This window comes from Nycticebus coucang, chromosome 6 (assembly GCF_027406575.1).
Source record: "Nycticebus coucang isolate mNycCou1 chromosome 6, mNycCou1.pri, whole genome shotgun sequence".
Classification (NCBI taxonomy): domain Eukaryota; kingdom Metazoa; phylum Chordata; class Mammalia; order Primates; family Lorisidae; genus Nycticebus; species Nycticebus coucang.
This window is the reverse complement of record NC_069785.1, coordinates 77,377,666-77,394,122: the sequence shown is the minus strand read 5'-3', so window position 1 is coordinate 77,394,122 and position 16,457 is coordinate 77,377,666. Positions and strand designations below refer to the sequence as shown.

General features: G+C 42.2%; 2 protein-coding genes and 2 pseudogenes across 7 annotated transcripts in view; all 4 read left to right on the top strand.

The window, feature by feature from the left end:
* Positions 1 to 16,457, top strand: part of EDC3 (enhancer of mRNA decapping 3) — a 79,914-nt gene that overhangs the window by 52,531 nt on the left and 10,926 nt on the right. For all 5 annotated transcript variants that reach the window (XM_053593028.1, XM_053593031.1, XM_053593027.1 and 2 more), the window contains one exon: positions 15,833 to 15,986. In XM_053593028.1, coding sequence (XP_053449003.1) covers positions 15,833 to 15,986 — 154 coding nt within the window. The remainder of the gene's footprint in view (positions 1 to 15,832; positions 15,987 to 16,457) is intronic.
* LOC128587157 (proteasome subunit beta type-1-like) lies at positions 6,348 to 8,279 on the top strand (annotated as a pseudogene). Its single transcript, XR_008380532.1, has 2 exons — positions 6,348 to 6,659; positions 7,858 to 8,279. The product of XR_008380532.1 is annotated as a proteasome subunit beta type-1-like (transcript).
* Positions 6,728 to 7,063, top strand: LOC128587154 (protein preY, mitochondrial-like; annotated as a pseudogene).
* On the top strand, positions 7,156 to 7,371 carry LOC128587156 (phosphatidylinositol N-acetylglucosaminyltransferase subunit Y). The gene has a single exon (XM_053593032.1). The coding sequence runs from the start codon at positions 7,156 to 7,158 to the stop codon at positions 7,369 to 7,371; it is 216 nt and encodes a 71-aa protein (XP_053449007.1).

Genomic DNA, 16,457 nt, shown 5'->3' with positions numbered 1-16,457 from the left:
TTCCTTGAGTGGATCTCTAAACTTCTTTCCAAAAAGGTTGTATTAGCTTGCATTCCCACCAGCAGTGTAGAAGTGTTCCCTTCTCTGGGCGGCACCTGTGGCTCAAGGAGTAGGGCGCTGGCCCCATATGCTGGAGTTGGCGGGTTCAAACACAGCCCCGCCAAAAACTGCAAGAAAAAAAAAAAAGAAGTGTTCCATTCTCTCCACATCCATGCTAACATCTGTAGTTTTGGGATTTTGTGATGTGGGTTAATCTTACTGGAGTTAAATGATATCCCAAAGTGGTTTTGATTTGCATTTCTCTGATGAAAAGGATGATGAGCATTTTTTCATGTGTTTGTAGGCCATGCATCTGTCTTCATCAGAGAAGTTTCTGTTCAAGTCTCTTGCCCACATAGAAATGGGGTTATTTGTTCTTTTCTTATTGACTAATTTGAGTTCTCTGTAGATTCTAGTTATCTATTGACTAGTTTGAGTTCTCTGTAGATTCTAGTTATCAGACCTTTGTCGGAAGCATAACCTGCAAAAATCTTCTTCCATTCTGAAGGTTGTCTCTTGGCTGTGCAAAAGCTTTTTAGTTTGATCAGATCCCAGTAATGTATTTTTGGTGTTGTTTCAATTGCCCAGAGGGTCTTCCTCATAAAATATTCTCCCAGGCCAATTTCTTCAAGTGTTTTCCCTGCCCTCTCTTCTAGTATTTTTTATAGTTTCATGTCTTAAGTTTAAATCTTTTATCCATTGAGAATCAATTTTTGTTAATGGTGAAAGGTGGGGGTCCAGGTTCAGTCTTCTACAGATTGCCAGCCAGTTCACCCAGTACCATTTGTTAAATAGGGAGTCTTTCCCCCACTGAATATTTTTGATAGGCTTGTCAAAGATCAAATGAATATAAGTAGCTGGGCTCATCTCTTGGCTCTCTATTCTGACCCATAAATCTACTTTCTGTTTTTGTGCCAGTACCATGCTGTTTTGATCACTGTAGATTTATAGTATAGCCTGAAGTCTGATAATGTGATACCTCCTGCTTTGTTCTTATTTCTGGCTAATGTATTTGGTATTCGAGGTTTTTTTCTGATTCCATATAAAATGAAGTACTATTTTTTCAAGTTCTTTAAAGTATGACAATGGTGCTTTAATAGGGATTGCATTAAATCTGTAGATTGCTTTGGGTAGTATGGACATTTTAACAATGTTGATTCTTCCCAGTCATGAGCATGGTATGTTTTTCTATTTGTTAACATCTTCAGTTATTTCTTTTCTCAGAGTTACATAGTTTTCTTTATAGAAATCTTTCACGTCCTTTGTTAGGTAAATTCCCAGATATTTCATCTTCTTTGGCACTACTATAAAGGGAATAGAGTCCTTGACTATTATTTTCAGCTTGACTATTGTTGGCATATATAAAAGCTACTGACATATAAGTATTGATTTTGTATCCTGCGATGCTGTTGGATTCTGTGATCACTTCTAAGAGTTTTGAAGTTGAGCCCCTGGGATTTTCCAGGTATAGGATCACATCATCAGTGAAGAGTGAGAGTTTGATCTCCTCTGACCCTATTTGGATACCCTTGATTGCCTTCTCTTGCCTGATTGCTATGGGTAAGACTTACATTATTATGTTGAATAGCAGTGGAGACAGTGGGCATCCTTGCCTTGTTCATGATCTGAATGGAAATGTTCTCAGTTTTACACCATTCAAAATGATATTGGCTGTGGGTTTGCTGTAGATGGCCTCTATCAGTTTAAGAAATGTCCCTTCTATGCCAATTTTCTTAAGTGTTCTGATCATGAAAGAATGCTGGATATTATCAAAGGCGTTTTCTTCGTCAATTGAGAGAATCATATGGTCTTTGTTTTTTTATTTTATTGATGTGATGTATTATATGTATAGATTTGTGTATGTTGAACCAACCCTGTAACCCTGGAATAAAACCAACTTGATCATGGTGTATAATTTTTTTCATGTGTTGTTGAATTTTGTTTGCTGAGATCTTATTGAATATTTTTGCATCAATATTCATTAATGATATTGGTCTATAATTCTTTGTTGGATCCTTTTCTGGTTTGGGGATCAGGGTGATATTTGCTTCATAGGAATGAAGCTTTTGAAAAAGGTTGTATAGGGCGGCGCCTGTGGCTCAGTGAGTGGGGCGCCAGCCCCATGTGCCGAGGGTGGCGGGTTCAAACCCAGCCCCGGCCAAACTGCAACCAAAAAATAGCCGGGCGTTGTGGCGGGTGCCTGTAGTCCCAGCTGCTCCGGAGGCTGAGGCAAGAGAATCGCGTAAGCCCAAGAGTTAGAGGTTGCTGTGAGCCGTGTGACGCCACGGCACTCTACCCGAGGGCGGTACAGTGAGACTCTGTCTCTACAAAAAAAAAAAAAAGAAAAAGAAAAAGGTTGTATAATATAGATACTACCCTGTTGCCCCGAAAATAAGACCTACTTACAGGAAAGATAAGACGTCCCCTGAAAATAAGACCTAGTGCATCTTTGGGAGCACACCTTAAAATAAGACACTGTCTTATTTTCGGGAAAACAGGGTAGTTCCTCTTGAAAGGTTTGATAGAATTCAGATGTGAAGTCGTCTGGTCACAGACTTTTCTTTTTGGGGAGATTTCGTATTGTTCATGCTATTTCAGTGATTGATATAGGTCTATTCAAGATTCCTAATTTTTTCTGGTCGAGTCTAGGAAGGTGGTGTGCTTCCAGGTATTGGTCCATTTCCTTCATATTTTTGTATTTCTGGGAATAAATTTTTGTAGTAATCATTGAGGATTTTTTGAATTTCTGAGGTGTCTGTTGTTATTTCTCCTTTATTGTTTTTGATAGATGATACTAGAGATTTTACTTTTCCGTTTCTGTTTAGGTTAGCCAAAGGTTTATCAATTTAGTCAATCTTTTCAAAAAAACCAACTTTTTGGGATGGCGCTGTGGCTCAAAGGAGTAAGGTGCCGGCCCCATAAACCCAGCCCTGGCCAAAAACAAACAAAAAAAAACCCCAACTTTTTGTTTTGTTGATTTTCTGAATGATTCTTTTGTTTTCAATTTCATTTAATTCTGCCCTAATTTTCGTTATTTTTTTTTTCTTCTGGGTTGGAATGTTCTTCCTTTTCCAGTTGATTGAGATGATCTAGTTGTTGGCTCCCTCTCTTTCTGTTTTCTTGATGAAAGCTTCCAATGCTATAAATTTCCCTCTTAGGACTGCCTGTGCAGTATCCCACGGGTTTTGATAATTTGTGTCTTCGTTATCATTTTGTTGCAAAAATTTGGTGATTTCCTTCTTAATCTCATCTTTGACCCAGCTATCATTCAGGCTAAGATTATTTAGTTTTCATGACTTTGTTTGAGTATGAAGATTCCTGTTGTTGAAAAGTTCAACTTTTGGCTCGGCGCCTGTGGCTCAAGCCACTAAGGTGCCAGCCACATACACCTGAGCTGGCGGGTTCAAATCCAGCCCGGGCCCGCCAAACAACAATGATGGCTGCAACCAAAAAATAGCCGAGCATTGTGGCAGGCGCTGGTATCTCAGCTACTTGGGAGGCGGAGGCAGGAGAATCGCTTGAGTCCAGGAGTTGGAGGTTGCTGTGAGTTGTGATGCCATGGCACTCTACCCAAGGCAACAGCTTGAGACTCTGTCTTGAAAAAAACAAAACAAAACAAAAACGAAAAGTTCAACTTTTATTTCATGGAGGTCCAAGAAGATACAAGGAATAATTTCTATTCTTTTAAATTTGCTGAGGTTAGACTTGTTTCCTAGGATACGATCTATTTTGGAGAATGATCCATGGGCTGATGAGAAGACTGTATGTTCAGTTTTATTAGGATGAAATGTTCTGTAGAGGTCTATAAAGTCCATTTGTTCTAGAGTCAGGTTTAAGTCTTGATATTTCTTTGTTTAGTTTCTTCTTGGAGCATCTATCTAAAACTGTCAAAGGGGTGTTAAAATCTCCTTTGTCATTATTATAGTGCAGAAAGATATTAAGTTGTTCATATCCATTAGGGTTTGCTTTATAAATTGAGGAGCATTCTGGTAGGGTGCATAAATGTTAATTATCGAAATCTCTTCATGTTGGGTGTTTCTCTTGACAAATATGTAGTGACCGTCCTTATCTTTCTTTATCTTTGTTGGTTTAAAGCCAATTGTATCTGCAACTGAATTGCAACCCCTCCTTTTTTCTGGTTTCCATTTGCCTGTATTATGGAAATCCCTCCCTTTACCCTGAATCTATTTTTATCCTTTAAAGTAAGATGAGATTCTTGTATACAACAGATATCTGATCCGAGTTTATGTATCCAGTCAGCCAGCCTGTACCTCTTTAGATGGCAATTTAAGCCATTCACATTAATAGAACTGATAAGCCTGGTTGTGTTTGGGTGTCAGGATTTTTGGATGTCCAGTGGACTTTTTTAATCCTTTTGCCATTGTGGAAGTTGGGTTTTGTTAAAAAATTTCTGGGTGAGTTTACTTTGGAGGTAGAGCATTTCGCTGGTCATTGTGGAGGATGGGTCTGAGAATATCCTGGAGAGCTGGTTTAGTTACCGGAAATTTCTTCAACATTTGTATGTCATTCAAGTATTTAACTTCTCCATCACAAATGAAACTCAGTTTAGCTGGATATAGGATAATGGGCTGGAAGTTGTTTTGTTTTAGAAGATTGAAGGTTGATGACCATCCTCTTCTGGCTTAAAATGTTTTGGCTGAGATCTGTAGTCATTCTGATATTTCTCCCTTTGTAGGTGATGCTTTTCTTACATCTGGCTGCTTGCAGAATTTTCTCCTTTGTTTTAACTTTGGCAAAGTTAATCACAATGTGTCTAGAAGATGCTTTATTTGGATTGAGTCTTGTTAGGGTTCTGAAACTGTCTACTATCTGAAGTTCTGTGTCTCTTGCAATGCTTGGGAAATTCTCTAAGATCTCTTGGAGTAGAGCATCTGTACCTTTAGGACCATCCTCTTCTCCTTTGGGAATTCCTTTAAGACGAATGTTTGATCTTTTGGATTGATCCTATAACTCTCTCAGGGAATGATCAGTTTTTGCTCTTCATTTATCTGCCTCTTTGAGCATTTGGGAACATTCAAAAGCTTTGTCTTCAGTTTCAGAGACCCTTTCTTCTGCCTGTTCAACTCTGTTACTGGGGGATTCTACTGTATTTCAGAACTCCTTGACTAACTTTTTCATTTCCTTGAGCTCTGCTATCTCCTTTCTCATTATGTCCATATCTTTGGTGACTTTGTCTTTGAATTCATTAATTTCTTGAGACAATCTTTGGAATTCAATTTCTATCTTTCCTTCCATTCTGTTTATCTTGTTTCCCATCCATATTCTGAATTCGATTTCTGACATTGCTGCCATCTGTCTATGCATGGCATCTTCAGTTGTAGCTCCTTTGTCATTCTTGGGGGAGGGGGGTTGATCTACTCTGGTTATTCATGTTGCCAGAGTTCTTCTGTTGGGTCCACACCATGTTTATTTTCTACCATTTGGTTATTAGAACTGGTAGGGTGAGATTGAATTGGGGTTCCCAGGTAGTAGAGATAGTCCCTTATACTAGCAGTATTTTTATCTCCTCACATACAGGTGGTCAGGAAATCTGCATTGAGTGTGTGTTCAAAAGGAATTCAAGAAGATATAAATCTTGGGAGTTTAAAAATGCCATTGAACAATTTTATCCTGAAGGTAGTGAGGCCTCCTTCAGCAACTGTTGTACTCCTGAAGTGACTCCTTTTCACTGTAGAGATTTGAGTGTCTGCTGCAGTGGAGTTGGTCATCATTTCATTGCCTTCTCATACTGTAGACCCAGCCACACAGGTTCCTGTTGTAGTCTCCCATCCTATGTCTGCAGGTTGGATCAGGTGCTATAGGGATGTCATTCTGAGAGACAGACACCTGGAGACTGTAGGAAGTACATTCTAGGAGTTCTGCACTGATAAACCCGTGTTCCTGTACCAGGTATCACAATTTTTCACTGAGAAGAGCATTAGCCTAGTTTCTGAAATCAAGTCTCTGCAGCAGACATCTTTGATGGTGACTTGATTGATTCGGAAGACCTTGGGTTCTAGCAGATCCTCCACTGCCAAGAGTGGAAGAAGTAGTCATTCTTTCTAACTTGGAATCTTTTAGAGTTTCTGGGCTTAAATAATCAACGTTTGTCATAGACTTGAAGAGCTTGGTTTGTCACTGGTGATGTGAGTTTTTAGGGAAGTACTATTGAGACAAGTGTCTTAGCTAGACTCTTACCCACTAGAAAAGATATCTTGGCAACATTTTGACACTATATTAAGAGTTTAAGCTCAATCTCTCTGTGAGACAGCAGGAGCTGCTGCTGTTACTGCTGCCACCGGCGCCTGATGCTGAGTTCCGCCGCTATTTGCTCGCGTCTGGGCAAAGACCGGGGCATGGAGCCACACGCCACCACAGGCCCTGTGCAACTGCACTTTTTGCCTACGCTTTCAATGAAGGTACCGTATTGGCAATTGCTGGAGAAGATTTTTCAATTGTTGCTTCTGATACTCAATTGAGTGAAGGGTTTTCAATTCATACTGGAGACAGCCCCAGATGTTACAAATTAACAGACAAAACAGTCATTGGATGCAGTGGTTTTCATGGAGACTATCTTACCCTGACAAAGATTATTGAAGCCAGATTAAAGATATATAAACATTCCTGGAAAGCTGGGCCCCGCCCGGCCGAGGGAAAGGTGAGGAACGGTCGCTGGTCCTGCCAGACAATGCTGAGTGGAGCATGCTACAGGCTCACCTTGGCCCTGCTGGGGACACGCGCACAGACATCGCCGTCGCCCATAGGTGCTTGCACGCGTTGGGGTCGCGGCCCTCGGCAGACTGGAGGGAAAAGGCAGGGGATCCGCCCTGTGGCTTCGACTCGGCGCTGCTGGAGTTCCTGGTGTGCCCGCTCTCCAAGAAGCCGCTCAGATATGAAACATCAACAAATGAATTGATAAATGAAGAGCTAGGAATAGCCTATCCAATCATTGATGGAATTCCTAATATGATACCACATAGCTACACATCAAACTACGAAGCAAGAAGAAATGGAACAACACTAGGTTATAATTTTTTTAAAAGCCACCACAACTAAATTTTCTTAGTACCATATACCTTTTAAAGCAGACTGGAGGGTAATAAGTGGAGGAGAAGAATGTTTCTGTCTCTTCCTACGTTGACTGTTCTTATTCCACTGGTCTCTTTAGCAGGACTGTTCTACTCAGCCTCTGTGGAAGAAAACTTCCCCCATGGCTGCACTAGCACAGCCAGTCTTTGCTTTTACAGTCTGCTCCTGCCGATCACCATACCAGTGTATGTGTTCTTCCATCTTTGGACTTGGATGGGTATTAAACTCTTCCGGCATAATTAATGGAACCAGAGTCAAGATGGTGTCTATATATATTGATATGTCTTGGGTGTCTATCTTTGAAAGTTCAACTGAGTGGAAATACTGGAGACCCATTTATTTAGTTTTCGGGACAGATGCTTTTGCCTTGTTTATGTCAGGCTTAGGACGATGGGAGGCTTAAGCTGCACAAGCTTCTTTTATTATACCCTGGTTCTGCCTTTGTTTTCTGAAGGTTCTGACTTAATAATTGTTGTAGCAGGAGAAACATTTTGGCAGTGTCTTGTTGGACATTAACACATCTGATGACTAATTCTTATTCATCTATTTAGTCATTTGAAATTTTTTTTTAATAGCTTCAAGGTATTAGGTAAAGTCACCAGTAGAGAACAGTGACATAATTCCAAAGGAGCTATGTTGGAATGGTTGTAGAGAAATGCGTTTGCACTATTGTGTTATAAAATAAAATGGAAATTTCATGTGCTTAGAAAAAAAAAAAGATATATAAACATTCCAACAGTAAGGCCATGACTACAGGGGCAATTGCTGCGATGCTGTCCACAATCCTGTACTCCAGGCACTTCTTCCCGTACTATGTCTACAACATCATCTGTGGACTTGATCAAGTAAGGAAGGGAGTCGTGTACAGCTTTGATCCCGTGAGGTCCTACCAGAGAGATTCCTTTAAGGCTGGAGGCTCAGCAAGTGCTATGCTGCAGCCCCTACTCGATAACCAGGTTGGATTTAAGAACATGCAGAATGTGGAGCATGTCCCTCTGTCATTGGACAGAGCCATGCAGCTGGTGAAAGACATCTTCATTTCTGCAGCCGAGAGGGATATGTACACTAGGGACGCACTCAAGATCTGCATTGTGACCAGAGACAGCACCAGGGAGGAGACAGTTCCCCTGAGGAAAGACTAAGCTGCGCTATCGATGTGCAGAACTTGCAGCTACTGCTCCTTGGAATTTTCAGACAAATCTGTTTATTAGAAAAAAAACGAAGTGCAAAAAAAAAGAATTTAAGCTCAAACTAAGAACTGGAGGATTATGGCCTGATATTCAGTTTTTGATGAAACTGCCATTTGGTAATTCCAGAACTATACTGGTCTCTGCTCATGTTAATGTGTGCCTTCTTGCCATTTCAAAACCACAGAATAAGACAGACAGTCTGATTAATAAGGCTGCAGTTTGATTTCAGTATATCTGCTATCCTCATACTGAAAACACCACAGCTGAGTTATTCACAATTACCCATGTCCTTTTTTTGAGACAGAGACTGTGTCACCCTCCATAGAATGCTATGGCGTCACAGCTCACAGCAACTTTAAACTCTTGGCCTTCCAAGTAGCTGGGACTACAGGTGCCCACCACAACGCCAGGCTGTTTTTTCATTGCAGTTGTCTTGGTTGTTTAGCTGGCCCAGGCCAGGTTTGAACCCGCCACCATTGGTGTATGTGACCGGCGCTGTAACCACTATGCTTCGGGCGCCAAGCCAACCCATGTCTTTGACTATTTGGCATTCCCATTTCTTTTTTTTTTTTTTTTTTTTTTTTTGTAGAGACAGAGTCTCACTTTATGGCCCTTGGTAGAGTGCCGTGGCATCACACAGCTCACAGCAACCTCCAGCTCCTGGGCTTAAGCGATTCCCTTGCCTCAGCCTCCCGAGTAGCTGGGACTACAGGCGCCCACACAACGCCCAGCTATTTTTTGTTGTTGTTGCAGTTTGGCCGGGGCTGGGCTTGAACCTGCCACCCTCGGCATATGGGGCCGGCGCCCTACTCACTGAGCCACAGGCGCTGCCCGGCATTCCCATTTCTTTCAGTGGACTCACCATTTAAGTCTGGAAAGGACTCAGGAGGCCATTTTTAAAAATTTAATAGCAGATGCTGTGGATTTGTTCTGTAGCAGCCCTGGCAGAAAATTTGCCTTTATCTTCTGTAGTATTCATTTTGGCTCCAGATTCTCATCTTCAGAATTTCTCTTGAAATTTTCATGACCTTTTAGTTTCTTATACTATCCCGTAGGATCCCCATGTCCTTTGAAATCAATTCTACCTGGTCTTTCTAACCTTATTTTCTACTCCTGTCAACTTCATATTGCTTAAGACAACTTGCATAAAACAACTCAGTTTTTTTTTTTTTTTTTGTAGAGACAGAGTCTCACTGTACCGCCCGAGGGTAGAGTGCTGTGGCATCACGCGGCTCACAGCAACCTCTAACTCTTGGGCTTACGCGATTCTCTCGCCTCAGCCTCCCAAGCAGCTGGGACTACAGGCGCCCGCCACAACGCCCGGCTATTTTTTTGTTGCAGTTTGGCCGGGGCTGGGCTTGAACCCATCACCCTCAGCATATGGGGCCGGCGCCCTACTCACTGAGCCACAGGGGCCACCCAACAACTCAGTTTTTAAAGCCTTCTGAAGTCTGGCCCTGCCCATTACTCTAAGCTGAGCTTTCATACCAACCAGCCTCTGGGCTCCAGGTAGGGAGGGATATTTTCACCTGTACATGTCACACCCATTTTGGCCTCTGGTTCATGGTTCCTCCCTACCTCCACCTGGAGTCCTTCTTCTTTTCCTTATGACTACAGCCCTGCCTGTCTTTGAAGGCATAGCTCAGATTGAGAACTTGAAATCCATACTTTGCACTTGTGCTCAGGATAACTGTTGTGTGTGCTCTAATGTTTGCACACATGCATTTTTTTCTTTTTTTGAGACAGAGTCTCACTCTGTCGCCCTTGATAGAATGTTGTGGCATCACAGCTCATAGCAACCTCCAACTCTTGGACTTAAGCGATTCTCTTGCCTCAGCCTCCCAAATATATGGGACTACAGGCACCCGCCACAATGTCCGGCTATTTTTTGTTGCAATTGCCACTGGTGTTTTAGCTGGCCAGGGCCAGGTTCAAACCCGCCATCCTCAGTATATGGGGCCGGCACCCTACCCACTGAGCCACAGGTGCCGCCCTGCACACACGCACTTTTGGTTTCCAGCTAAATTGTAAGATTCTGGGTGTAAGGTCTGTTTTCATACTCTATCTTTTGTATCCCCTACCACTCCCCACTTCACCACAGACTTGATGTATTATTACTCTGCAAACATTTGTTTCACTGTTTTCCTTCTAACTTCTTGTACTAAAAAAATCTCAGGCTTCCAGAAAAGTTGCTAGAATAGTGTAATGAATAACCCATACACCCTTTGTTTAGATTCACCAATCAATAATTGGACATATTTACTTTATATAAAATAAATGTGTGTGTGCGTACACACAGAGAGACATATTTCTGACCCATTCGAGATTTAGTTTTACTTCTCATTACATTTCACTCCTAAACACTTACACAGCACATATATGCAATAGAATATTTATTACAGTATAAGACTGATCTCAGGAAATTTTAAATTCATACAAAAATGTTACATATACTCCATATGTACAACTTCTCATTTGTCTCAATAACGTCCTTTATAGCTGTACTTTAATCAATCACTGCTTATTACATTTAGTTGTCATATATCTCTATTCCTTTTAACCTAGAATGGTTCCCACAACTTTGTTTTTGAGGCAGAGTCTCACTTTGTTGCCTGGGGTAGAGAAGACTGTGGCATCATAGCTCACAGCAATCTCAAACTCTTGGGCTTAAGTGATCCTCTTACCTTAGCCTCCCAAGTAGCTGGGGCTATAGGCATCTGCCACAACAACTGGCTAGTTTTGGAAACAGAGTCTTGCTCTTGCTCAGGCTGGTCTCAAACTCCTGAGCTTGAGCAGTCCATCCACCTGGGCCTCCCAGAGTTTTAGGATTATAGCTGTGTCCATAATCCCCACTGTGCCGGGCCAGTTCCCACAACTTTTGTTGTCTTTTGTGATATCGATATTTGTGAAGAGTGTAAGCCAGTTGATTTGGAGAATGTCCCTTAGTTTTGATTTACTGATTATTTCCTTTCGATTCGATCCATGTTAAACATCGTTTCCAGGTCTTTTTCAAGGCATCACATCAGGGAGGATGCTATATCAGTTTGTCTCAACACTGGGGCTAAGTTTGATCACTTGGTAAGGTGTGTGCCAGATTTCTTCATTGTAAAGGTAATTTTTCCCTTCATAATTATTAAGTTATTTTGTCAAGACGTTCTTTACCTCTTGTGTCTTGGAGGAGAGAATTGGTGGAGAAAGAGATGTATTTAATACAGTGAAGTAAATAAGTGGCATGCTTGCCCTGAAGGATGAAGAGCCAGCTGTGTGTGGGGATTGTGGTGGAAGAGAGAAGAGGATGCCAGCATGTGAAGGGACCTTTTTCTTGGGGCCAGTGGGAACCAGGGGGTATTTAGGAACCAGAAGGCAGCCAAGGTATCTGGGGTACAATGCAGGTTGAGTGTCCCATAAAGGTGATGAAAAGGTAGACCTGATAGTGAGAGGTCTTTTATCTTATAACAAATCCTTCCTTCAGACATATGCTTGACCCCAAAATGCATTACCATTGTGGTAGCTTTAATATTGTGGTAGCTTTAATATTGATCTACAGGGGCTGTCTATACATTGCTGTTCTGTGGGTATGAATTTACCAATGGCTTTATATTCCAAAAGGATCCAGTGCGTCATCATCATCTAATTTTGTGAGCACCACAGAATGGAATCAGAGTTCATAGTCCTAGAGAAATCCCATGCCTGCTAATGAGTTGTGCTCTTCATTGATAAGACATGGTACACAGCCTTTCCAATCAAAGGGAAATGTCAGTGAGAGGACTAAGTTAGATGTGAGATGGCACTTTGTTATGGGATCTTATACAACAGAAACCTGGGCGGTTTGAAAGGAGAAAGCTTGGACATGACATGGTGCTGCAGAAGGTCTGAGGGTGGGGAAGTGTGATGAAGGGTGGAAGGGCATGGATATGTGTCTGTAAGTCAGGGGAAAGCCTAAAGTAGTATATACTAGAATGAACAGTACAGAAATGATGACACAACAAGGGGGCAGACTGCAGCAGGCATGTGTGGTGCTGGCCTACTGGGTTCCATGGCCCAAAAAGACCGCCCCAGCTTGCAGGAAGTTTTGCAGGAAGGAATCTTCTTTCCTCGCCTGTACTGAGTGTGCTTCAGTCATTTTCCTTGATAAGCTAAGGTTAAGTCAGATTATAAGAAGTATTCATCATGTCACAAACTAGTTATAATTATATCTTCCTTGTTTCACAACAGCTGTAAAATACATATTAATATTCAAAGAAACCCTACTAACTGATTTTACTGCCTTGATTCTGAACAATAAAGATTCACTTTCAAACCCAAACATAATTAGACTTGGCCCATGTTCAGGTTTTGACAATGTTATGGTTTGCAATTTACACGCTATGTTCTTGGTTCACATCCTTTGGAGTTTATTCCCTCTGCCTGTTTCTGATAAGCCAGTTTAACTGGTTGGACTTCGTATATAAATGTTTAAAAGGAACAGTTTGTGGTGCTTGCACGTTCTTTTCAGGGAAGTAATCAGAGTAGAGTACAGTGGAGTCCTAGACCCTGCAACTGCCATACTCTGAGCAGGCAGTGTTCTTGGCCTTGTTTTTCACTAGACTACAAGTACATGCCAATTGATCAATGGTGCCCTGTCTGCCTAATACAGATCAATGAGGAGATGGTAGGAGACACAAAAGTTTTCAGCTGTAGCACCTAGCCAGCTGGCATGGAGCGATCTCTTCTCTCCCTATACCATGAGTTTTGTACCCTTAAGGACTTTGATGGGAGAGCTAGCAGGAAATGCTTCTGCCTGCTCCCAGAGAGCCCTCAGAACCAGAGGGGGCTGCCTGTTTGTATACTTAACACAAGAGCCAGACCCAGAGAGCAAACTTGATTTTTGGAGATCACTGCCCTGATCCATTTCAAATCTAACAGAAAGTACTGATAAATAGGAGAAGAAATGCGTAGACTTGAGTGAAAACTCTACCTTGCGTGACTTTGTAGGTAAAAAGGGTGTTTGAAATAGGCAGGTGCGTTGACTTGTCCAACAGGTTTTGGGTTGTTAATGGCATAGGACTCTTGAGAATTGTTCAACTTAATTAGTTCTGATAATATGTGCATGTCTGAAGCAGGCCATAAAAATGGCTGTTTTAATCAGCTATTGACATGCAAGGTCAGGCAGTAGCCTCCAGCACTGGCACCTGGGACGCCAGTGACTTATAGTTCAGAAAGAGTCAGGAGGAGAGACTCAGTGCTTCTAATAGCACTGATTGTTGTCTCTGCCCAAAATAAAAATAGGACTCAGGGTAGAGGGGCTCTAGTAACCCACAGGATAGTATTTATTTTGAGATGTTAAACATTTTTTATCATTATCCTTACGTTATCTTGTTGTTATTCTGTTTTCCCTTGAGAAGATACAGACCTGGGTACTATCCTTTCAGTCTTTGTGTTTGATTTCCTATTGCTGAAACATAGAGCTGTAGCCTCATTAATTCTGTGTGGTTTTAAGAATCTATCCAGGCAAGATCAGATACCTGATAGAACCTCAAGAGCTTTCTCCTGGGCAGTGCCTGTGGGTCAGTGAGTAGGGCGCCGCCCCGTATACTGAGGGTGGCGAGTTCAAACTCAGCCCCGGCCAAACTGCAACAAAAAAATAGCTGGGCCTTGTGGCGGGAGCCTATAGTCCCAGCTACTCAGGAGACTGAGGCAAAAGAATCACCTAAGCCCAAGAGCTGGAGGTTGCTGTGAGCTGCCACAGCGCTCTACCAAGGGCAACAAAATGAGACTCTGTCTCTTAAAAAAAAAAAAAAAAAAAAGAGCTCTCTCCTAAAATGACCAGTGGGAAAGAGTTTTTTTTCTCTATAGGACTCTGAAATAATGGAATGATAATGAATTTACTGAAAACTTCTGTCTTAGAGTTAGTACAGGCCAGAAATAGCACTAGGTTTCCATCATGTATAAGTCTGAGTGCCTGTTGAGAAGTCACCTCTGCTGATAATTATAGCTGGAACAGTTGCTAAAGAAATACAAGATATGTTTCCCTCCCTTGAGGAATTTACATTTCAGTATAGTTGAAGACATAGGTTCTAAAAGGCATCTGAGCTCAGTGCCTGTAGCTCAGTGGTTTGGGTGCTGGCTACATACACCAGGGCTGCTGAGTTTAAACCCGGCCTGGGCCTGCTAAACAACAATGACAACTACAACAACAACAAAAATAGCTGGGTATTGTGGTAGGTGCCTGTAGTCGCAGCTACTTGGAAGAGTAGGGCAAGAAAATTGCTTAAGCCCAAGAATTTGAGGTGGTTGTGAGCTGTGAGACCATGGCACTCTACCGAGGGCAACATAATGTGATTCTGTCTCAAAAATAAATAAATAAATACATAAATAAAACAAAAATAAAAGGCATCTGATCCAGCCAGACAGAACTGGTTACGTGCAATCCCACAGTGGTTTATGGATCCATCAGCCAGTAAAGCCAGATGAAGCTCTTTGGCCATGAGCTGCTCCCTGTGGCCAGCCCAGTGGCATTGGCATTTCGGTGGGAGGGAGACTTTGATTGTCAAGGCAAGAGCTATCCATTGCAGATCACAATTTTTGAGTTCATTCATTCTTTCTTGTCTTGATTTTCTGGGCCCTGAAATGGCACTGGCTTATTGATATGGATACATATAATAATAGTAGATTTCATCAAGTATACCAGCCACTTTGGCTTTGAGCTTCAAAAACCAAGTTCTTTCCATGGTGTACTTTTAATGACAGTAATTCTCCCCAACCTTTATATAGAGTTGTCTTTTTTTCTGGTGAATAAAAAATGTTCTAAATTCTTCTGAGTGGCTTAAAGCAAGCCATAGATAACTTTCAAGTACTCTTTTCCCGTGGTGTGAGTGTTGGGTTATACTCACCTCCCATTCACCTCCCATGGGCAGAAAATGACAAATTACTTGAGGAAATAAGTTGCTAGCTCAATTTCTTAAGCAAAGAGAAAGATATAAGTAAAAGAGAGAAAGAAGAGGAAATAGGGAGCAGATAGAACCACCAAGTCATACAGCCTTGAGATTGATAAGAACAGCAGGGACCAGAGGGGTCAGAAGGGTGGGCCAGTTCTGTTCCACTTCTAGAAAAGATGAGGAGCCTGCTTGTGAGAAAATCCCCACTGCCCAGGATGGCATTTCCCCATGTGGGAAACAGCATGTTCTCTCCTAATGTCGTTGATAGGTTGCTGTGACGTGCTGTGTGCTGGCTTTTTCCTGAGAGTCCCTGACATATTATGGTGGACTTGGCCTTTGTGGTAGCTAAACTGCTAAGGGAGCTTAAGTTCATTCCTACCCTGTGTTGACCTGGAACAAGTTGTTACTCAGTTTACCACCTTCTGTTTGAGCTCTAAAGGGCTGCAGAGCATGCCTTAGCCCGAGAAGATGAAGAGCCTAAGCTACGGAAGGGTCGCTCTTAAAATGGTGGCATTCACACAATCCTAGATGGAGTATACTCAGAACCTGGATTCCCGTAGTCATTTTTCCTTTTTCTCCTCACCTTTTGAACTACAGACTCTGGCCTGGTCGTCCCAAGTGTTTCCTATGAGCTGCATAAAAAGCTGCTGTCTGTGGCTGAGAAGCATGGGCTGACCCTGGAGCGGAGACTGGAAATGACAGGCGTGTGCGCCAGTCAGATGGCACTGACCCTCCTTGGAGGACCCAACAGGTAAATAAATACCTTTCAATGCACAGGGGCCAAGTGTAAAGTGGGGGTGCTCTTCCTTATGTGTACACTGGAGAGTTTGTTAGACAGTCACTGCTCATCTAATGTGCGGCTCTCTTTGAAGCCACTTTCCTGGATTCTTCTGGCATTGTTTGCCTCCTTACTCATCTCCTGAAGTCCTCATTCTTCTCCCAGCAAGCCACCCTTTGACCCTTTCTTTCCCATAGCAGCTGTCTGGCTTTGAGACGCCTGCTAACTGTATGTTTCAGTGGCCTTCCTTCTAGGAACCTTCAGAGACCTGGCCTTTGGTACTCATTGTTGACTTTAAGTGGCTGGGATACAAATCAGTCCTGAGCTTCATACCAAAGAACTTCTAGAACCAACCTGATAACTGGGTAGGGGAACTGGAGTTGGGCATCTTTCCACCTGTCTCTTGGGCTTATATGTCAGGAGTAGTGCTTTATTTTATTTGTA